The sequence below is a fragment of the Camelus dromedarius genome, chromosome X (assembly GCF_036321535.1).
Source record: "Camelus dromedarius isolate mCamDro1 chromosome X, mCamDro1.pat, whole genome shotgun sequence".
NCBI lineage: Eukaryota > Metazoa > Chordata > Mammalia > Artiodactyla > Camelidae > Camelus > Camelus dromedarius.
The window spans coordinates 22,014,358-22,038,528 of NC_087472.1; the positions used below are offsets into that span (position 1 = coordinate 22,014,358).

Below are 24,171 nucleotides of genomic sequence, written 5' to 3' on the forward strand. Positions count from 1 at the left end.
AAACAAAACCTAATTCTATGCTATTTACAAGGGACACACCTGAAATACAAGGAGTCAGAAATGGCTAAAAATTATAGGATAAACAAAAGGTTTATCAGGCAAAGAGAAGCAGAAAGAAAACAAAGCTTATAATCTTTATATCAAGCCAAGTAGAATTCAGGCCAAAAACCATTAAACACAACTAAGAGAATTTTCTGTAGAAAGCTATGACTTGGGGGAAGGGTATAGCTCAGTGGTAGAGTGCATGCCTAGCATGCACAAGGTCCTGGGTTCAATCCCCAGCACCTCCATCAAAAATAAATAAACAAACAAACGAACAAACCTAATTACCTCCCCCACAAAAAAATTTTAGAAAAAGGACTTGAGGTCCAATTATTAAAAAGAAAGCTATGACTACCTATGCACAAATAACTATTACCTTTACAAAGCAGAAACTATAAGAGATGCAAGGAGAAATCAACAAAAACAATTAGGAATAGGATATTTTCACCCACCACTTAGTTCAAGACAGGCCATGAATAGAAACTTAAGTGTATAGAAAACCTAAAAAAGCAAAATCAATAAGATAGCTCCTATGGCTGTATATTGAACTTAAAACCCTGACAATAGAGAATATATCTTCTCAAGTACTCAAAGAACCATCACAGAATTTGATCATATTTCATGACAACAGGTCACTACAGGAACCTCAATGAGTTTCACAAAGAATTAATACAAACATCATTTCCAGATCACAGTGAAAGCAAACTAAAAATTAGGGAGAAAATCTTAAAAATAGAAAAGTCTTTCCACCAGGAAATTAAAAAAATCTTAACCAAGTCTTGGGTAAAAGGGGAAATAAAACCTTAAAATTATAAAATTTCTAAGGAATAGTAATAATGAACACACCACATGTCAAAATTTATGGGATACAACTAAACCATTTGTAAGAGGAAAATTCGTATCAATAAAAATAAAAGAATGAAAGTAAAGCTTAAAAAGCCATAAAATAAGCTAGAAGAAAACACAAGAAAGGAAATAATAAAGATAAAATAGAAATTAATGGGGTAGAAAACATAGAAATAATAGAAAAATAAAGTGGTGTTAAAAATCAACAAACAGGCAGACCATAAGCTACCTTACTTAAATCAAGAGGAAAGCGGGAAATATATGCGAAATAAGAAATGACAGGAAATAATTATTGAAACAGAGGAAAGTTTAAAAACACGGTAAGTGGCTGCTTTGCATGGATCTCTTTCACAGGGCTGTAGTATCCCGTTCACCCACCAGCAGCGTGTGACAGTGCAGTGCCCTCCTGATGGACTTCCCATCAGCATGTGTCACAAGCTTTTGCATTTTTTGTTGGATAGGTTAGAAAGGGTATCCTAGGGTAGTTTTAGTTTGTATTGCTCTTATTAGGAGTGAAGCTGGTTATCTTTGTATGTTTAAGAATCATTTTTCTGAACTGTATGTTCATATCTTTTGTTCATTTTTCTATTGTTTTTTTTCTTCAGTCCTCTTTGTCTCAATTTTTAAGAGTTCTTTACATATTAGGGAGATTCACCCTTTTTAATATAAAACCCTGTACACCCTCAGGAGGACATATTCTAAGGACAAAAAACACAAACTTTGAACTTAGTAGGTTTAGTTCTGGTAGTGGTATTGCTGTAGTAATTCTAACACTATTTTGTTTGTCTTGTACAATAAGCAAATGAGTAAATATATTGATGTTATTGAGAACACGGTTCACTGTGTGAAAGTGGAAATAAAAATATGGAATGAGGGAGAGGAAGAACTGTGATATTGGATTAGAATTAGGGATATCAATATGAACTCAATCTTTTCAAAATATACATACACACAGATATATGTTATGTGTGTGTATATATGTATGTACACACACATTAACAAAGCAAGTAATAAACTCTGAAACTCTTGTTCTATATGTATATATCCTTGCTCTGTTCCCTGAAAGGACTTAAAAACAGTATCCCCTCAGTAGCAGTGAGCATGCATTATACCCAAACTTTGATTAAATGGCTATTTCTAGGTCTGTGGCACAGAAACTTTGTGCAAGTTAAGCCTGAAATATCTTGTGCTAAGGAAAGCCGTGAAGTGTTGAGACATGTCAAAAGGACACAGAAACCAATTTGGAGGGACTCCTACTCGCCAAATTTGAGCATCAAAAAGAACAATAATGGTAACAGATTATACACTGAACAACAAAACAAAAAAGAATCTGTGAGTCCATTGTAATACTTTTAAAAAAATGGGTACTTAATTTCTAGAAATAGACAAAATTGTACTTCAACTCATGTGGGTCCCTGTATGCATACTCATAGTATCTTTCAAATTACGTATTATTATTTGCAATTTACATATGTGGGAACTGACACTCAAAGACATTAAGCAGCTTACCCCAAACCACACAGCTAGTTAGAGGAAGGGCCATCACTCTTCAGGTCTGTCTGACTTTTAAAAAAGAGTCTGTGGTGCCCTTACTTATTACACTAAATGGCGTCTAAAATGAGCTTATATAATACTGTTTTATTACCCACTTTGTGAACATCTTTTTCTATTATTTAATATTTTTCTACATTATTTTTAATGGCAGCATCATCCTCTATTGTCATCGATATAATCAACCTCTATTTGCTGGACATAGTACTTTTCCTTATGTTATATACAACATCATGTTGAATATTGTTATTTTAAAATTTATTCAGATCTTTTTCTTAGTATAAATTTCTAAACATGAAATTGGTAGATCAAAATGTTTAAAAACATTTCTAACACTTTGGGTATATATTGCCAATTTGTCCAAACATTTTGCAACAATTTACATTTCTACCAGCAGTATGTAAGAGTGCTTATTTCTCTGAACCCTTGAAAACTTTTAATGTCATAATTTAAAAAAAAAAGCCATTTTGATAGGCAAAATGATATTTCAGTGTTTTAGTTTGCATTTTAAAATTACCGCTGTGGTTGAACATTTTAAAATATCACTGCTAACTTGCATTTCTTCTTTTGTTAATTGCCTGTTGATGTCTTTTGCCTGTGTTTCTACTGGAGGGTTCAGCTGATATTTACTGATTTATGAGAAATTTTATATATTAAAGATTTTGATGTAAATTACATTATTTTAACATTGAATGTAAAAGAATCAAATTACAATCTTCAATCATAAGGGGAAAAAACCTGATAGACTGCCGTACTCTTTTCCCACATTTCTTGATACCCTGACAAGACATTTTAGGAAATAGTTACAAAGAAAATCACTTAGGCCCATTTTCGGTAATTATGTGAAGTTCTGTAAACTTCCCACAGCCTACCTTTTCTTTACAGCAAAACTTGAACCTGTTTCAAAAATAGAAAACAAGGCTTTGGACAACAAAGTGATCAGTTTTAACAGAAATGCTAAAAAGGCTGAGATAAAAGGGAAAAGAGATTATAAATGCAGTAGAAAATGTATGCTGTATATATGACTTCAGTTACATGTAACCCAGTAATCCAATAAAATAACCAAAGTGTCCATATAAAAGGATTATTCTACTGATGTTCTTGTATTTTGAATTGATGGTAGATTGTTAGTTCTCTCCTATGAACTTACCTGAGATGGATGGATGAAATTAGTTTGAGTTATCATTCTGTGGGCAAAGAGCAGAGTTTTCCTCTATGCAAAAGCAACTGGTTGGCATAAAAATTTAACCTATAACATTGGCCTCATTAGCCCAATATTCCAGCCAAATTACTTCAGTACAAGATGTCAATGACTAGCAGAAATGGATCACATCCTTTCTAGATCCTGAATAAGAAAGAAGCTGGTCTCTGTGTGTCCTAGGGCAAAGACTTAACGCTCCAGCTTTCAGTTTCCTATTCTGCAAAATGAGGAGACTGAACCAAATGGTTGGTCTATGGTCTTTCTGGTTTTTTTTCTTTTTCTGTCCAAAAGAAGCTTTTAATTTTAGAACAAGTTTAGATTTACAGAAAAGTTGCAAAGATAGTGCAGAAAATTCCCATATACTTCTCATCTGGTTTCTCCTGTTATTCACATTCTATGTCACCATGGTACATTTGTCACAACTGAGAGACCTACATTGAATATTACTATTCACCGAACTTACACATGATTCAGATTTCACCAGCCTTTCCCCAAAGTCATTTTTCTGTTCCAGGATAGGATATTACATTAAATGTCGTGTCTCCCTAGTTTCCTCTAGTCTGTGACAGTTTCTTAGATGACTTGACAGTTTTGAGTAACACTGATCAAGTTTTTTGCAGAATGTCGCTCAGTTTGAGTTTTGCCAGTGTTGGTCTCATGTTTAGGACTGGGATTAATGGGTTTGGAGGAGGAAGAACACAAAGATGCCATTATCATCACATCCTGCCAAGGATACATGCTATCATGTACATGCTATCACCGATGATGTTAGCCTTGATCGCTCGGCTGAAGTAGCGTTTCTATGTTTCTCCTCTGTAAAGTTACTCCCTCCTTCTTTTCTAAATTATACTCTATTAGCCTGTGGTCTTTTTGATCTCTAACATACCATGATTTTATTATGTTACAGAGTCCCTTACCTGCACAGATCAATCTACTAGAGGTGCATCCATCACCCAGGAATGCACACTTATGTTGGGTAACTCAGCTGAAAATTTTCTTGGGACCCATTCCATACCATATGGCTATGTGAGAATTCTCAGTTATGTTTCATAGAATGAGACTCTAACAACTTTCTGCTAACCTTTATAGAAAGTGCACTCTACTAAGAAATGATGAGAACTTTACAAATCTTGGGGAGGCTCTGATTTCTGGAAACCTTCTATCAAGAGAACCCCAAGTTCACAACTTCCAAACCTCAGTGATCATGATGATGGAGAAAAGGAAATGAGCAGGGTTGGGGGATGCTGGTGGGGGTGAAAAGAGAAATGAAAGTTCTAAATTAAGTCAAGGATTTGGAATTAGGACATCAGGTGAGGTGTGCGTTTGTTGTAATTCTGCTCTACAGCCGTGTGAAGGTGGCAGCTGCACTTCTCTCAGAGACTTGAGTCCCTCTATATTGTTCTCTCCAAAAACATGTAACAACACAAATCTCTTTTAGGTCAAGAAAGCAGAGGATGCAATGGGCAAATGACTGTCTGCCTTTCTCCACTTCCAAGATGGTTTTGGAAAGGCTAGTGTAAGGGGACAATTAACCAGAGTTAATAACAATGGCTAACATTTATGGAGCATTTATTACATACCAGGCATTTTTCTAGGTACCTTACATACCTTACATACTGACTCACAAGGTCCTCACTAGAACCCTACAGGGAAGGTGCTATTATTATACACATTTTATAGTGAAGATACTGAGACACAGAGATTGAGTAACTTGCCCAAGGTCACTTTGGTACTAATTGTAGCAAAGTTGAGATTTAAACAAGACACCTCTACTCCAGAGGCCCCACTCTTAACTACCATGTGACAACTGCCTCCCTTTAGATTGGGTGTAAGCTCCAGGAGGGCAAGGGTTTTTGTACCCAAGCAGTTACTGTTGTATCCTCAACACTTAGGACCAGTGTCCCATACATAGTAATTAGCCAACAAATAATTATTGCATGAAAGGGCGGGGGAAGGCTTGAGGATCTTGATCATGAATCAAGCCCAAACATTGCTGACTCTTCCAAAATAACGCTCTCATGATGCCACCTCAGAAAACTCAGAACAAATTGGGTCATTATACAATCCACCAATTCATTCTCTGTATTGCCCCCGTCTGATGAAATCTTATAAGGCAGTTACAAGGGTTTGGTACGTTCCCAGCTATAGTTTCCTACTACTCATCTGTTTTCCACCTTCTCTATTGTATCTCCTGACTCCCCAACTTCATATAAGCCCTATTCTTTAATGCTAACTCTGAATAATCAGGTAATGGAAAGAGTTTTAAGATCTAAAGGTTTGCAGAAGCACACATGCTGTGTGTCTGTGGCTATGACAACACGATGCCAGATCAGAAAAGTGAGTTTCAAAGTATTGGTTACCAGGGGTTGGGGACATAAATCAATGAATACATACCCATTTTTAAAATTTAAATATATACAGGACAAGCAGGTAAGAGGAGGAGAGAGCTTCTGTGTAGTTCTATTTCTCACCCTCCATAGTCACCAGTTTTATTTGGATCTTTTTGAAAGAATATGGATATTATTGCCAATAAGCATTCAACCAGGAAAGAGGGTGAGAGACTATTTGGAATCTAAGAGACTTCGACCATCAGTAATGAGGAAGTGATAGGCAGTGGTTTGGACCATAGCAAAGGGGAGAATTCACTAAGCAGAAAACAAAGTAAAATGAGAAAGAAAAAGAAAATTTTAAGGAAGAATCAAAAGTGCTGATTCCCGGCTAAATTGATATTTTTGATGCATTATTCATTAAGAGTTTTTTTGGTGGGGGCGGGGGTTATCCCATTAGCATGTTGCTTATTCCTCCTGACTCCACAAAGCAAATAATAATACAAAAGTAAATAAGATTTGAGTTATGGAGAGCACTTATTGGTGCTGTGACTTGAGATGAAAACACTAAATAATTGTGTCTGTCTGATAAGGAATACACAGATGGGCTGGTTATGCAACTGCACATGGAGATCATATATTAAACCTGTGATAAGGTACCCAAATAGACATGTTATTTATAAATATTGCTGCAGCCTTGGAATGGAAAATATAAAATACATAGTAAATGAAAGTTTTAAGATAATATAATATAGAACTGGGATATTAAAATGATTTATTACCTTGATAGAATCTTTTCTAGCCTCGATATTGGATAAAACTAGAACCGTACTGAGACAAAAAAAAAAAAAGTATGCTGCAATAGAGAATATTTCATTTAATTTAAGAGAAGAAATGTAGGAATTCAAACATGTGGAGCAAGAAGAAAGGTGTCCTCATTACCTCTGTTGTACTGTCTCAGTCTTTTCTTTAATTGGCATTTAATTTTACTGTTTCACCATGGCAGACTAGCAAAATATGTTATGTGAAACTGTTCAAATTAAAATGTGCTTTTTTTGTACTTATTTTTTTTAATTAGTGAAGTCCTTCTTTCAAAGGAAATTCTACCCATTCCCGACATGACAGCTTTTCGGGCTTTTAAAAATGTTTGAAAGGGATCTCAAAGCTATATTGACTCCCCTCAAATTGCTTTGAAAAGAAACATTTAAACATGTTTTATTTATGTTCACGATGTCGTGCAAGCACAGATAATATTTTTAGTAGAAAATGTATATGTATAACCCTGGGAAAAAAAGAGAAAATTTGAATGAAATTGCTGAGGCAAAAGTAAGGTACCATAAATAAACATGCATTACTTTCTTTATTCAGTTCTTGAAAAATGCTTCTCTGAAAACTAATGGTTTTCAATCCTGCATGTAATCTGGTTATTACCAGGATAAAACCAAGATCTGAAGGTAATTTATCAAAGGGCTATAGTTCACTCATATACCAATTTGATGTTTAATGTAATGAAAATGGGATTTATTTTAAGGTGGAAAGATAACCAGGTTTCTGTAATGTTAGCAGTCACTGCATTTAATTTAAGTAGCATTTATTTTTGCAGTGATTTTCCTTATTGTGGAAGCCTCTAGCTTCACACGATGTCCACTGAAGTATCAGTCTGGTAAGACTGCTTCCCGTAGGAGTTAACTTGAAAGTCTGAAGTCATCAGAGGTCACCATCTGGGTAATGTACCTGATACAATTTTCAGGAAGGGAACTGTCCAACATACAAGTAGATCTGTAGCTTTGACAAGCTTTGGAAGTAAAGTACAAAAGCAGTAGCATTCCTTAGCCTGAAGGAACATGAAGCAAGATATGTAAGGGAACTGGTGGGGGAAAAAAGTGCTGACAAAAAGGCAAAACAAATTATCTTGAAAAATATCACATGCTTTTTGTCTTGCCATGATTTGAAACTTATGACATCATCTATAATGGGCAAGAGTTTCTTTATAAGACAGATTTCAAACTTTCTAAATAGATTTACTTAGTCAAATTAGAAAATAACACCAAAATTCTTGCAATAAAAAATATAGCATCCTTAGCTGAATGTGTGCGTTCTGAGATGCAGGATGAATTTCCTTAAAGCAACATTGTATTTGCTTTACAAATATTGCAATTTCAGGGATTACTTGTGTATTTATTATCAAAACCTTATTTACATTGTTATTCAGTGGATTTGAATATTATCTGTAAGAAAGTGGACACAAAACACCAAAAGATACAAAATAACATGGAAGGTTTCATATCTTCTGACACTAGCATTATAAAGATATTCCAATGAATTTCATTGCCTAAAAATAATTCTTCCCTGCACCCAGGTTTTCCTTATTTAAACATTTTGAGAAAAAATTCTTAAACCAGTACGTTTCAAACTATACCTTTGGAGCTTTTGGGCAAGGCTTTGGGGCTCTCAATTCCTTTCAATCAAAAGAGTTCTGTTTTATTTGTTTTGTGTGTTTGGGGGTTATTCATATTTAATTGCTGAATTGTTCTGCTGTTTTAAAATGTTTTGAATAGCTCTATTTTAAAACAGAAAACAAAAATAAAAGAAATGGAATAAAACAATGCATTTATCCATTTAGCTTTAAAAGCAGTTTGTTGAGCATCTAGTATTTTTTTTTTGTTGTTATATAGCAATACATGAACACAGTATCATTTTGAAGGATTCTAACAATAGCATGAAAATGTTGAAGTTCCCCCAGCTCCCCACTCTAAAGGTTAATAGCTTGGTATTAATCCTCCCAGTTCTCTTTCTATGCATTTGCATATATAGAGATACATCTTTTTACTTAAATAGGATCATTGGATATGCATTGTTCTACATTGTTTTTTATACAAATCTTACAGCTCTTTCCATGACAGTACGTATTGGTCATCTAGTGGTGCGCTGATAAATGTTTAACAACCAGCTCTCTGGGCAAGAAAGCCTTGATCTGCAACATTTGCTGATTCCTGGAGTATTAATTCACCCACCATGGTGATTTCAACTACCAAAGAGAAGTCACTGAAGGTGGAATTGGGAAGAGGTGTGCACTGTTGGCTCTTGTAAACCTGTAGAAGCTGGCTCCAGCGTACCACTGGGTCAATCCTTTTTCCCTCATTTTCTGGCCTTTAATTTTGAAATAAATTTAGACTTACAGACAAGTTATAAATGTAGCACAAAATTCCTGCATACCCGTCACTCAGTTCCCACCAGTATTAACATCTTGCATAGCCATAGTATAATTATCAAATGTAAGAAATTAACATTGGTATGATGCTATGACTCAACTTAAAGTTTATTTCGGATTTCTTCAGTTTTCCACTATTTTGTTGTTGTTGTTCCAGGATCCTATCTAGTATACCACATTGCATTTAATTGTCATGTCTCCTTAGTTTCCTCTAATTTAACAGTTTCCCAGTATGAGTCCTTTTCATTCCTACATAGGATTTCATAGTACAGGTATACTACTCTCCCATAGACATATTTTTTGGTGGTTCTATTTTTTTACTATAATAACAAAGTCATTATATTAACAATGCTATATTGAATTTCTTTGTTCATGACCCTTTATGCACATACAGGCATACTTCAGAGATATTGTATGTTCAGTCCCAGACCACTGTTATACTGTAGTAGTCTGTTAAGTGTGTAATAGCATTATGTCTAAGAAAACAATGTAAATACCTTAATTAAAAAATACTTTATTGCTAAAAAATGCTAACTATCATCTGAGCCTTCAACGAAATGTAATCTTTTTGCTGATGAAGGGTCTTGCCTTGATGTTGGTGGTTGCTGACTGATCAGGGTGGTGGTTGCTGAAGGCTGGGGTGGCTGTGACAATTTCTTAAAATAAGACAGCAATGAGATTTGCTGCATCGACTGATTCTTCTTTTCACGAAAAATTTCTCTGTAGCTTGCAATGCTGTTTGATAGCATTTTACCCAAAGTAGAACTTTTCTCAAAATTGGAGTCAGTCCTCAAACCCTGCCACTTCTTTATCAACTAAGTTTATGTAATATCCTAAGTCCTTTGTTGTCATTTCAACAATCTACATAACATCTTCACCAGAAGTAGATTCCATCTCAAGGAGCCACTTTCCTTGCTCACCCATATGAAACTACTCCTCATCCATTCAAGGTTTATCATGAGATAGCAGCGATTCAATTATATCTTCAGGGTCCACTTCCAATTCTAGTTCTCTTGCTATTTCCACCACATCTACAGTTACTTCCTTCACTGAAGTCTCGGACCCCTCAAAGTCATCCATGAGGGTTAGAATCAACTTCTTCCAAACTCCTGTGAATGTTGATAGTTTGACTTCTTCCCATGAGTCACAAATATTCTTAGTGGCATTTAGAATGGTGAATCCTTTCCAGGAAGTTTTCAATTCAATTTACCCAGGTTCATCAGAGGAATCACTATCTATGGCAGCAATAGCATTATAAAATGTATTTCTTGAATAATGAGGCTTGAACATTGAAATTACTCCTTCATCCATGGGCTACAGAACGGATGCTGTGTTAGCAGACATGAAAAGATCATTAATCTCATTGTCCATCTCCTTCAGAGCTCTTGGGTGACCAGGTGCATTGTCAGTGAGCAGTGATATTTTGAAAGCAATCTTTTTTTTCTGAGAAGTAGTTCTCAAGAGTGGACTTAAAATATTCAGTAAACCATGTTGTTAACAGATGTGCTGTCATCCGGGCTTCCTTATTCCATTTATACAGCACAGGCACTATTGATTTAGCATAACTCTGAAGGGCCCTCGGATTTTAGAATGGTAAATGAGCATTGGCTTCAGCTGAAAATTGGCACCTGCGTTAGCCCCTAACAAGAGAGTCAGCCTGTCCTTTGAAGCTTTGGAGCCAGGCACTGACTTCTCCTCTCTGGCTATGAAAGTCCTAGGTGGCATCTTCTTCCAATAGAAGGCTGCTTCGTCTACATTGACAATCTGTTGTTCAGTGTGGCCAGCTTGTTAGTTATCTTCGCCAGCTCTGCTGGATGACTTCCTGCAGCTTCTACATCAGCACTTACTGCTTCATCTTGCTGTTTTATATTATGAAGGTGACTCCTTTCCTTAAATCTGATGAACCAACCTCTGCTAGCTTCAAGCATTTTTTTCTGCAGCTTCCTCACCACTCTAAGCCTTGATAGGATTAAAAAGAGTTAGGGCCTTGCTCTGGATTAGGCTTTGATTTAAGGGAATGTTGTGGCTGATTTGATCATCTCTCCAGACCACTACAACTTTCTCTGTATCAATACGTCTGTTTTGCTTTCTTATCATTTGTATGTTCACTGGAATAGCACTTTTACTTTTCTTTAAGAAATTTTGCTTTGCATTCACACCTTCCTCACTAAGCTTGATCATTTCTAGCTTTTGATTTAAAGTGAGAGACTTGTGAGTCTTCCTTTCGCTTGAATACCTAGAGGCCATTGTAGAGTTCACTGGTCCAGTTTCAGTATTGTTGTGTCTCACGGAATAGGGAGGCCTGAGAAGAGTGAGAGAGATGGGGGAATGGCTGGTCAGTGGAGCAGTCAGAACACACACAACTTTTATCAATTAAGTTTGCTGTCTTATGTGCGTGGTTCATGGTGCCCCAAAACAATTACAGTCGTAACATCAAAGATCACTGATCACAGATCACCATAACAAATGATAATAATGAAAATTTTGAAATATTGTGAGAATTACCAACATGTAACACAGAGACATAAAGTGAGCAAATGCTGTTGGAAAAAGGCATTGATAGACTTACTGGACACAGGATGGCCACAAACCTTCAATTTGTAAAAAACACAATGTCTGCGAATCACAATATAAAGCAAAGTATGCCTGTTTGTGGTTATTTCTTTAGTGCAGAATCCTAGAAGTAGAACTCCTTGGTCAAGGAACATTCCTAATTTAAATTTTGATAGATAATCAATAGCATTCACAAAATTGCTTCCCAAAGTTACTTACCACTTTACAGTCCTATCAGCATATATATATAAAGCAGAGTATTCCCTGACTACCAGGCATTGAGTTGGGCACCAGGGATAAAAAGATGAAAAAGACATGACAATGCCCTTTCAATGCTTGAAAATGATGAGGCAGACATATAAATAGGCATCTTCAGTGTAGCATGGTAGGTTCTGTGACAGGGTGCTAAAAGAGAAACACCGTACCTCTTTGTTCTAGATAGTCAAGATCAGCACTGTCCAATAGAAATACAATGCAAACCACAGATGTAATTTTAAATGTTATAGTTGCCACATGAAGAAAGTAAAAATAAACAGGTGGAATTAATTTAAATAAATTTTTAACTTTATGAAGCATATATCCAAAATATCACTTTATCATGTGATCAATGTAAAAATTATAATTGGATAGTTTACAGTCTTTCTTTCATACTAGGTCTTCGATTCTGACTAGCCACATTTCAAATGCTTGATAGACACATGTGGTGAGTGGCTGCCATATTGAACATACAGACCTAGGTCATTCAGCACGTCTTTCTTACATCTACTTCTGAATCATTCCTGTAGTCTCTCCCTTATAAGTGAATACTTGCCTTTTGAAGGGGCATGGAATTGGGGAAGCACTATTGATTATATTACTAGAGACCATCAGCCACATTTAAGAGAAACAAAGACCAGCATCCTAACAGAGAGTCCAGAGAAATAACTGCAGAGAGACTTGGAGGTTCAGCCTAAACAAATATGCAAGTTAAGAAGAGCTTCTTCTCATAAGTCAGTCTGCCTTGAAATCCAAGGTGCTTGATTGAGTTTGACAATTGGGGACAGCAAGATACTCCATTTGTTACCTTAACTTTGTAATAAATTTATAATTTCAGAGCATAGCTCTATGCAATTGAATAAAACAAGAAGGATAAGAATTATAAAATCTACAGGACTCAGCACTAAGGAACATTTGTGAGGGCAGCATTAGGGACTGCCATTCTTAATCAGCTGAAAAGACATTACTCATGGAATATCTGAGTAGGCAGACACATTCTGTCCAGCCATTGAATGTCAGTGAAGTGCAAATAACTGAACTGGTACTTCTTCAGAGATCTGGATAGTGTCCATCTCTACTCTTTGAGGATGTATATTTTTATACATGTTTTTAGGAAAAGGAACTTTTACTTTACTTGGGGTCAGGAGTTTTGTATTAGATCTATTATAACTAGCAATGCTTGTGTGTGTGTGTGTGTGTGTGTGTGTGTGTGTGTGTGTGTGTGTGTGTGTGTGTGTTTGTGTGTGTGTGAGAGAGAGAGATGTGTGATTTTAGTTTCATTATTTTGTATTCACTTATAGTTTGTTGGTGACCAGTTTGTGAAGTCGGTTAGAGCACAGTGATTATAGGATTATGGGTCCAGTCCTTCTGTTTTTGAGTTTTCCTACCAATCTTCTCTTTCCTGTCAGCTCTGGTCACACTGGGCTCCTTAGTGTTCCTCATATATTCCATCCAAGACTTCAGGGTTTTGTGTAACTGCTATTCCTTCTTCCTAGGAGGTTTTTCAACTAGTCTTATGGCTTCACTTCAAATCTTTGTTCAAATATTACCTCCTCCAAGAGGCCTTCCCTGACTACTCTGACTTATTTTTTTCCTTCATAGCACTTATAACTACCAGACATAATTTCACTTATTTTTTTCTTTGTTTCTGTTACAGCTGTATTATATTATATCATATAGTTACTCATTTTCAGCCTGTCTTAACTCACCACCCTCTCATGTATCATATAAGTCTGGGAGGATAGAGCTTTTTTTTTTTTTATTCACTACTGTAATCTTAGAAAAACAGTACCTGGTGCAAAGTAGGCACTCAAGAGATACTTGTTGAATCAATATATGAATATAAGTTAACACTGCCCTGCTTGTTCATTACCAGTTATACCCTTAACTCTAACCAGTGGGCTCATAATGTTTATACTTGGGTTTGGGGCTTGCCTAAAAGTGTGGCTATAAATACATAGCAAAGATCTAGGTGGTGATCCACTAAACCTAAAGACTCTGGATCTTCATCATGTATCCAAGACTGATGTGCAACCAGTGTGTCCTAGCTAGGTTATATTGGTTGTTTGTATCCAGTGTCCACATTGGTCAGCCAGTACCTTTGCTGTCCTGGATGTTTATTGCCTTTTCCTGTATTTCCCAACATTCCCAGTGTGCCCAGCATATGCTCTGAAAATATTTTTTGAATGAATTAATAAATCCATCCCCATGGTACAAGTACTGCCATATCTTTCTAGTGGTGTGTTGGTATATCCCAACATTCAACACAGTTTCATGTATTGGTCTTAGTATGAACAAAATATGATTTATTTCTAATAGAACTCAAACACTAGAGTCATTTAGTTACCTCAGTCTACCCTGCACATAAATGCACTACTTGATTTCCTTTCACAACACAGCATATGGAAGTTCAGTTTGGAGGAGAGAAAAGACCAGTAGCTTTGTCATGGTACCCATAGTCTGTAGCAAGAAAGTTCACTTTCATTATGTATTCATGCAGAAGTACCTTACAGCAGCTTGTTGCCTGGAAAAAACATAAGTAAATTCAAAAAATTATGAAGTTTTTCCACCCTCAAAGGGTATTCTACTAAATGTGCATACCTCTTTATTTGTCATGATTGGCTAGAAGCAGTCCATTTCATTTGATGGTGAAAAATTAAATCTTACTTTATTATTTTGAAGTGATTCTCAGCATATGTATTTTCTCTCTCATTGTTGAGTACCCTCAGGAGACTGGCTTGACTTAAATAAAGCATATAAAATACCCCTCTTGATCTTCAAAATAAGAACCACTATGCCTTTTGCTCCTTATGGTGCATCTAATTTCAAAAAAATAACTGAACCAAGGAAGTCAAAACACGTTTTCAATGTAACTTCTAATATCCATCATATTCAAATTATTTGGGGAGCAGAGTAGACTAAATTCTCTATAAAACTGATAAACACCTTTAATTGGAGTGAGTATGTTAAACCAACCGTACTTTGAGTCTTTTGGCAAGGAAATCTCAGGGAAGCCACTAATAAAGCTCTATTAGCATGGCATACTGTACCTTACTCAGAACCAGTATCATTTGAGTCTCAATTGTTTCCAATAATTACAAGAGAAATTCATCAGGCAGCACTGGCCTTAATCCAAAGAAAAGGGTAGAACCAATTAAATGCTTAAAAGTTTTAAGGATAAATTAGAAGGTAGGTGTTAGAATTCTCTTTAGCTCAACTAAAAGTGGATGAATGATTTTTAAATAGGCTATCTGGCTAGCTTTCCTGTTCTCGGTTGCTAATTCACATGCTATATATGAATGTTAGACATACAAATTAGCCCCTTTCAGTCTGCCTAGGAACGTAAAGAAAAATATGAGCTGGCTTGTGAGCAGATCCACTTTTTTTTTTTTTTTTTTTTTTTTTTTTTTGCCTTTTGGTAAGATTTGGTTGATGTTGAAAATTGCAGTGAGAAAACAAATAAAAGAATTTCTCCACCTTCTGTCCTAAGCATTGTTTTCTTATAACATTCACTCCACTCAGTGATCTCATTCATTCTCACTCTAACTGTTGTGTATGTGCGTATATGGTTCTGCAGTCTTGTCCTAGCCTGAATGTTTTTCCAGAATTTCCAGCTCTGGTGTCTAACATGACTATCTAGGTAGTCCATCAGTCCCTGGAACCCAGCATCTGCAAAGATGGATTCATTGTATTCCTTCCATCACCCCACCCTTCCTCAAAACAACCAGTAGCATTCAACAAACACATATCCAGTACCAACTATTTGTAGCTAGTGCTGGGCTAAGTGCCAAATTCCCTAACTCTATTAATGGTTCCACCATTCTTTCAGTTACTCAGACTCAAAACCTTAACCATTTTGGATTCTTCCCTTTCCATCACTTTTTCCTCTGCACGCCCCCATCACACCTACACACATGCACAAGTGTGCAGCCACACATACGCGCACACACACACACACACACACGCACACACACATACACTCATACACAGAGCTTTTTGCCAAATCTTGAGATGACATTTATACAATTTCTCCTTAAGGAATTGCCTTCTTTGTGTTCTCACTGCCACTGCCCTAATTAAGATACTCATTTTTCACCTAGATTATTGCAATGCCATCACAATTTGTATCCTTGCCAAATCCTTAGGCCTCTAATTCCTCCTTCTCCACACGACTACTGGATTTCTCTTTCTACAAAGGGTGCTCTGGTGATATTTATTTGCCTAGAAATCATCAGTGCTCCTTATTGCTATCAAATTAATCTTCCTAAAGAAAACTGATCATATCACTCATCTGCTCAGAAAATAGCAATGCCTCCCTGTTACCCACTCAGTTGAATCCAAATACCTAAGTGTGGCATTCATTGTCATCTACAATATGGCCCCATTTATACTTTCAGCTTTAACTTCCATGAACTTTCATGCATAATTAAACTCCAACCAACCCCAGCAACTTTCTTTGCCTCAAATACACCCTGTGCTTTACAAAGTCATACTTTGTTCAGTCTGCCCCCTCACTCCACCCATTGCTGTCACCTGCCCCACACATTCTTCAAGGCCCATCTCTAATTCAGCTTCCTTCCTTAAGTCATCCCTGATCAACCAAGCCTATTTTAATCTATTGTTTCTTTAAATCATTTCTTTTAAAACAAAAATTTCTTTTTTTCCCCAGATGGCAAACATCACACTTGTTCATGGTAAAAAATAGAGAAAGTAAAGAAATCATAAAGAAGAAAATTAAAATCCTCCATATGCCCCCTATACTGTTAACTTGTTGCTATATATCCCCCCAACCCTTTCTCCAGACAGCAACATATGTAAATGCACACACACACACACACACACACACACAATGTAGACCATACTATTCATACTGGTTAGTACCCTCATGTTTTTCATTTGATACATCATAAATATTTCTCATTTCATTTCATAGTCTTCTGCAACAAGATTTAATAACCACTTAATCTTGTATTATTTATAATATCATCAGTTATTTAATTAACCTTTTGATGAATATTCAGATTGATCATAACTTTCTATTCGTTTTTAAATATTACAATGGATAGATTTGTAGTTTGGTACACATTTGTAGTTAATTAATAGAAAGTGAATTGTTGGCTTAAAGGGTAAGCCAAATTTTAAGTCTTTTTGATAAATGGTGCCACATTGCCCTCCAAAAAGGTGATTGGTGATTTAATACTTTGAGCAAGAGTGCATGAGAGTGCCCATTTTCCTGCATGCTGATCAACACTGAGTATTTTTCAATCCTATGGCAACAATAAAAACCTTTATCATGTCAATTATTCTGCATATTATAGTTATTTTATACTTTTATTACATCCAACTCCTACCCTAATAGACATTTAGATGTTAACATCTGCAGCAGCTATCATAGGACCTTATGCAGACCAGGCACTTAGGAAATATTTGCTGAATTGAATTGAGTGACAGCCACAGAGAAGGTCTCCCATATTCTCACAATAGTCTGTCCACTATTACTCTGCGGTTTCTACATGCAAAGTAGAGTTACACGACTAAGGGAAATGGAAAAGGAAAGGGTCACAGCACGAAGGAGCAGAGTCCAATCCCACCATAACTGTTTAACTAATATTCCAATTTCTAATCCTATCGCTGGGATAGCCTCAACCTCAAAAGTTTAACCGCTACTTAGAAAAGTAGCTACATGTGTGATATATCAACTCCAACTTGCCTGGCCTAACTAAAAGACAAGCAGTTATGGCATTTTTAGATGGAAAGGGACAGCTGGTTTAGAGACCTTCTTGGCAAGTCTGGAATAAGTTCATGTATGGCTTGTTTTCTTACAGCAGTACATTTGTTCGGCCTGACTTGGCAGTTGCAACCAGCTGAAGGACAGCTCTATGAGAATGGAGTTAGCAAGGGGAACAGAGGGACCGAGTCCATGGATACTACTTACTCTCCAATTGGAGGAAAAGTTTCCGATAAATCAGAGAAAAAAGGTAAATCAAAGTGATTGATTGATTATTGATTACTTTTCTTCTAATTTGGTCATTAGAACCAAATCTGGGGTGGTTTCACTTCACATTAAATTTCATGATCACTTGAAAGAAATACTCTACGTGGACAGAATAAATACATGTAAATGTCTTGTGAAAGCAAATTTTCCTTTTCTAGTGCCTTGAGTATAAACCAATTAAACTTTTCAAATATGTTGGCAATTTTGAAAATAGATAAATATTTACAGGATGGAGGTTTCAATATAATGGAAATTGCATTTCACATATAACTACCCTGAAGCAACATGGGATTTTGATTAAGTTCTCTGTGTCCAAGCCCAGCATTTATATATAACATTTTACAAAGGGTATATGGAAATTTCTTCTGTTTATAATAAGAAAATACCTTCTATGCATAATATAAGGGAGAATGTTTATGTCAAAGTGGGAGAATATGAATTTTTTCTAGGTGTGGAACATGAATTCTTCCTAGTTGGGGAAAAGAACAAAAGCACTTTGAGCACTTAATTGTTAAATTTAGCTGACAAAAGCTTGAACTACCTGACTTATTTACAATAAATGTCACAGTACCAGCACTCCCGACATTTTATGTATGTTGAATGATCTTAGTCTGAATATTCAAGTATTGAAAATAGCTACAAATTTGTATTATGATTTCTTTTGAAATAGGATACAGTACAGAGGGACTGGAACCATGTAAAATTTCAGGACAGCAATTCAAAAAGTAGAAACTGGAAACAAAACGTATGGCCATTACTATCTTAAATATTTTTTAATCAAATATAAACAGATGAATGAATGAATGACCCAAACCCTACCCTCAAGAAGCTTATAAGTTTATAGGAGTAGAAAATCAGTTTTGGTTCATTAGTTGAAAATAAGAGATTTTGTTTTATAGTTGTTTGAATTACTGCTCTTTACTTGTGGTTTTAGTTTCTTTGGGAGGATTATTTGTTGGTTTTGTTTTGTTTTTGTTTGTTTTTGAAAAAGGAACTTTGCTTCGGTCTATGCTCCAGTAAAAATTAATGCTTAGGGTTCAGGAAAACATTATGGTTTATTCCAGTTTTCAATTCACAATGCAGTTTGCTTTATGTCCTCCTTTAGAAATACTATACTAGCCTGGGGTGACCTTTCCCAGCAATTTCACTGTTGCTGCTCAGAGGGGCAGAGGGTAGTACAGGGGTCAGAGATGGCAGAGGAAAGGGTATGAATACACTTGGACTTCAACATTTTTTCCCTTGCTTTCTCTCCTACTATTTGATTCCTTTATATCTGTACATACAGGAGCAACCATTTGGTATCATATGCCTAGGGGGGGTTTTGCCGTTACACTGAAAATCGTGAATCATCTGTTTGAGGAAAATGAAACATACAGGACAGCAAAAGGTCATCGCATAGTTAGCATCAGAGCATATTCATTTCTTTATTCTAATTCAGATTTTTATAATTCCTTTCCACAAAATAGTTTGATACTGATGATTAAATTGTATTAAACAGTTACCATGTGCCAATAATTGCACCAGACACATAACATATTATATCATGAAGGTAACGCTATGGTCCCCATTTTCCAAATGAGAAATAGAAGCACAGAGAGTTTAAGTAATTTGCCCAAGGTCACAGAGCTAGAAACTGGTGGTCTGATTCCAGAGCCTTGTCTCTTAAGTTCTACACTGTACTGAAATCCACATGTGAAATGTATATGCAAACCACAAAAGACATTTTACACACTGGAAACAGAGCACCAGTGTCTATTCATGGCAGATTTTTGAAAAATTCTATGCACCTATATTTTAATATGTTGTGACAGGTTTTACAAATGGAAACTGTTTTTAAGTTTCTGCTCAATTACAACAACAAAATAGGCCAAACCAATTTCAATTTAATACTTTACTAAGAAAAACCATTAAAGGTTGATGCCATATATACCAAGTTGGTACCTTAGACTGACTTTTTATGGAAGTCTGAACAAACCCTTAAGTATAACTGCACATCACAGTTCTGCTATATTATATTAGGTCTTCACTGCATAGTACTTACCAAGCAAAAACATAGCTCCTCTTTTTTAATGCCATGAATATGCTAAACCAAACCTTGCAGAAGATGTAATATGCTATAAGAATATTTTCAAATGGTCAGCTGTCCTTTTATGATTTTCTAGACATCACGCACCCCATTAATACAGTTCTAGAAGCATGTCTTAACATAAACTGAAAAGCAGATCATTCTTTTTATGTTGTTTTCTTTACTCTCCTAGAGGATTCAACACTGTGGCACTGTGGTTAAGAGCCTGAATTCTGGAATCAGATAGATCTAACTTTGAATATTGACTTTGCCACTTACTGGCTCTCCAACCTTAAGCAATTAATTGACACAGCCTCGCTGAACCAGTGTCCTCATCTGCAACATAATGATAATAAAATGATAATAATAGTAATGATATACTTGTCTTATATAGTGGTTGTGAGGAATAAATGTGACAATGAATATAAAGCATATAGTACAGTGCCATGCACACTGTTTAATTTAGCAGTAATTATTATTGGGCCAAATAATTGGAAAATCACCTTGAGTTTTTTGACATCTTATAAGGTACTACAGATCCTGCTTTCAAACTGACATCAACTTTTCCATGAATGATGGCCTCCTTGGAATTTAGATATTTTCTCTCTTTAAAGTTTGATCTCTCTTTACTTACCAATTTACCAGCATCTATTATTTTTAAATTATCATCACCTTCATCATCTAAGCCATGGATAAGTAGTTCCCCATTAGCAGTAGTTATATGTTTCTGCTTTTCATTAGGAGATTAAAGAATTTTCCTACCACTTAGTTTTCAAAATGAAAGAAAAAAGAGTATTTGATTATAGACATTTAGTATGCTAAAGTTTTCTTTCTGAAATTTATTTGAATAATTTAAATTTAATTTCATAAAGAAGACATAAGTCACAACCACATGTCGGAATCTACCAGAAAAATCAGTTGTCAGTTGTTCAATAACATTTATAAAATTGAAAGCATTGTGTTAAAACAGCCCCTCCTACCTTAGGAGCTTACAAACTAATCATAACTCATTCTTTCTCTTTAACTAGTAAATATTATGTAACAACTGGTTTAAACAGAGCAAAGGATATGAACAAATGAGACTTATTCCTTGCCCTGAGTCACATAATGTCCAAATTGAATTAAAAATAATTACAATGTAATTTATCAACATATCTAGAATGTTAACATCTTAAAGATGATCAAATCCAACATCTTGATTTAAAGATGAAGAAAGTGAGGTCCAGAAGGGTCAAGAACATACAGAGAGAACTGGGACTAGAAGCAAGGACTCCTGGTTCCACCTCTTCTGTATTCTCATCTGTTACTGTAATAATGTAATACCAACTAAACATATAAATTGCTAACGAGGTTTTCTAAGGGATATCAAAGACAAAAACTGAACAGGCAAGATAATTGATTTTATTCAGGCTATTACCAGGAGAGCACCCTAGATTCAAAATCAGAGTGAGGGGGCGAGTGAGGTGGTGTTGCCCAGGACTTTTCTAGGAGGAGCAGATGAGCTACAAGGGGGATGATTTACAGTTGGGATTGTTTTGTCATCAGAAATCTCAGTCACTCAGATAAACCGGAAATGTTTCTCTCTGTGTCTGGCTAGTTGAAAGGGAACAAATAGTTCTAATCTCAACTAATTATTTAAGGAATGGGAACTTGGAAGGTCTGTATCTGGTCTTTCTGCAGCTTCCTGCAAAAGGGGAAAGGTCTGTGTTTGGCCATGTCACAGGTAAACAAGGGAGTCATGTGCGATTCTTCTCGGGGTCCTGATAAAGAATGGACAGAGAGCCTTATCTAATAAGTCAGAGGGAAGGGGGTATTCAATTTGGTTATTTTTGTTTATTTATTAGTTTTGTGGTAAGCCACTTCCTAAAGCATAAAAGGGTGGAAGGATGCCAGAAAACAAAAGGTTGAAGGAATCTCTTAACCAACTCTGTTTTCCAGGAGCATAGGGCGCCTGTAAAATCAAACATTGTCAGTAGCAATCTGAATGAAGAGGAAGTTTATTGGGTAGATGAGGGTACTGAATTCCTACAGGTTGGATGCCAAAATTGAGCACCAAGAACAAGAAGAGTGGGTGAAGAGACAGAAAACTAAAGGACACAAAAGACAACTCCTACCCTATCTTTATCTTTACAGTTTTTGCAAAAGGCTGGCCTTGGGGGAAGTGTCATTTCTTTTAAGTTCAGGCTACAAGATCTATTCCCACCGAGTTGAAGGGAAAAAAAAGACATTTTCGAGTCAACGTCTGCTGAACATACGACCATGTAAACAGCATATAGCTGATTGATATGACACAATTTATAGCCTGTTGTGAAGATGCTTCAGCCAAGACCACACTGTGACTATAGCTTCACCTCACTGAGCTCCAGTTTCTCCTCTGAAAAAAAGGGAGTTGGCTTTGTAGGGGAGGAAAAGTAATTTTCCCTCTACCCTTCTAGGTTCTTGGCTGAGGACCTCCTCCCGCCGCCCCCTGCTAATAAAAAGACAGATAAACAGGAGAAGAACAAGTTTAATAACATGTATACCTCCTGTATACATGGGAGAGACCCAGGAAAATTGAGTAACTCCCCAAAATAACCCAAGCCACCACCTTAGATACTGTCTCCAGCTAACGACAAAGGATGTGAGGGGACTCAGTTCTGGGAGATTATCAGGAAAAGCACAGTGAACAGAGTGTGATTATTATGCAGATTTCAGTCCTTGCCTTCTCCTTTGATAAGAGTTTCTAGAGATTTAGAGTTATCCTTCTCTTCCTGATAGAGAGGGGGAGACAACCTTATAAATGGAGATTCCCCTTATAAATCTTGCAAAAGGATAACTTTTAACTTGTAATTTTTAACTTGCAAAAGGGTCTTTTGCAAAAGGGTAACTCCCACTCAGTTTTCCCAGCTTTTCCTGTGTCTGATGTTTCTTAAAAATCATCAGCTCAAGATAATCCTTATGCCAAAGAGGCATATTTTGGGGTGGCCAATACTGCTCCCCTCAGCTTGCAACTCTTTGGGGACAGAGGAGGGATCATGGGAAGTGAAACACTTTTTGCAAATTAAATTTTACCCAGTAATTTCAAATAAAAAATGGGTAAGAACTGCCTTTCTCCAGATAACGGGGGGGGGGGGGGGGGGGGCAGATTCCTGCCACACCTCTTCCTTCCGCCTTCCTTTCTCTTCCTCCATCTCTTCCCTGCTGCTAAGGCTTTAACAAGCAGGGGATGATGCTCAGTAGGACTAGTTTATCTCTAAGGTCCCTTCCAGCTATATATGGTGTAAGTCAGTGAATTTGAATTATGCAGTTAAGGAAGAACAGTTAGCCACTCCAAGTAAAAGTGGACCTATTTTTGCAAAAGGGGATGTACTCCTGAAAAGTGGTTGAAATGTATGTCTGTAAAATTTGTAAACCACATTTTCCATTTAAAGTACTTGCAGAGAATTCTGTTGCAATTCAAATAATTAATTCCCAGTTTTCTGCCTTATAAGCTTTGCTTTTTGACGTGTATGTAACAATAATAGTCTGCACTTAGAGAGCACTTACAATTTCAAAATACTTTAATGTCTTTAATCCACATAACAGTTTTATACTGTAGCAGCTATTGTTACCCTTGTTTTACCATTGAAAAAGAAAACAGAAGAAGGTTAAGTGACTTGCCTTGCATACTACACGTAACTGATAGGCAGAGCTGGGATCAGGATCCAATCTCTTTACTGTTATCTCAGTACCAGTCTTTGGGACTTCTTTCTTTTTTATTAAATTCTTTTCTCAAGGCCAACTGTTTAAGTTACAGGTGTCTTGATTAAAGATCTCAATGCTTATAGTCAAATGTATGTCCCTTCCCTAACAATACTTTTTTTTTTTTTTTGCCATTTTCAGCACTGTATTTTTTTTTTTTTACGGCCTTGTAATTCCTTTTAAGTCTTTTATTCTACCACTATGTATATTACCATATCTTCCCCATGTGGATAGTCATCTTTAGGTATCCCCTTACTAGTCCCACTACCAATGTAGCAAGTCACCATATCCACCATGTTATATCAATTTTCTCTTGCTATTTCCTTAATATCCATTTTCAAAAATATTCTGAATGCCATCACTTTTAATTTCAGATATATACGTAATGTTCTCACCTATTTCCAT

General features: G+C 36.1%; 1 protein-coding gene across 4 annotated transcripts in view; it reads left to right on the top strand.

The window, feature by feature from the left end:
* The window catches only part of TENM1 (teneurin transmembrane protein 1), a 701,438-nt gene that overhangs the window by 425,489 nt on the left and 251,778 nt on the right, over positions 1 to 24,171 (top strand). For 2 of the 4 annotated variants that reach the window (XM_064482770.1, XM_064482771.1), the window contains one exon: positions 17,812 to 17,964. The exons of 1 other annotated variant lie outside the window; for it this stretch is intronic. In XM_064482770.1, the coding sequence (XP_064338840.1) occupies positions 17,812 to 17,964 (153 nt within the window). The remainder of the gene's footprint in view (positions 1 to 17,811; positions 17,965 to 24,171) is intronic. One more of the 4 variants, XM_031445499.2, reaches the window with a different exon arrangement.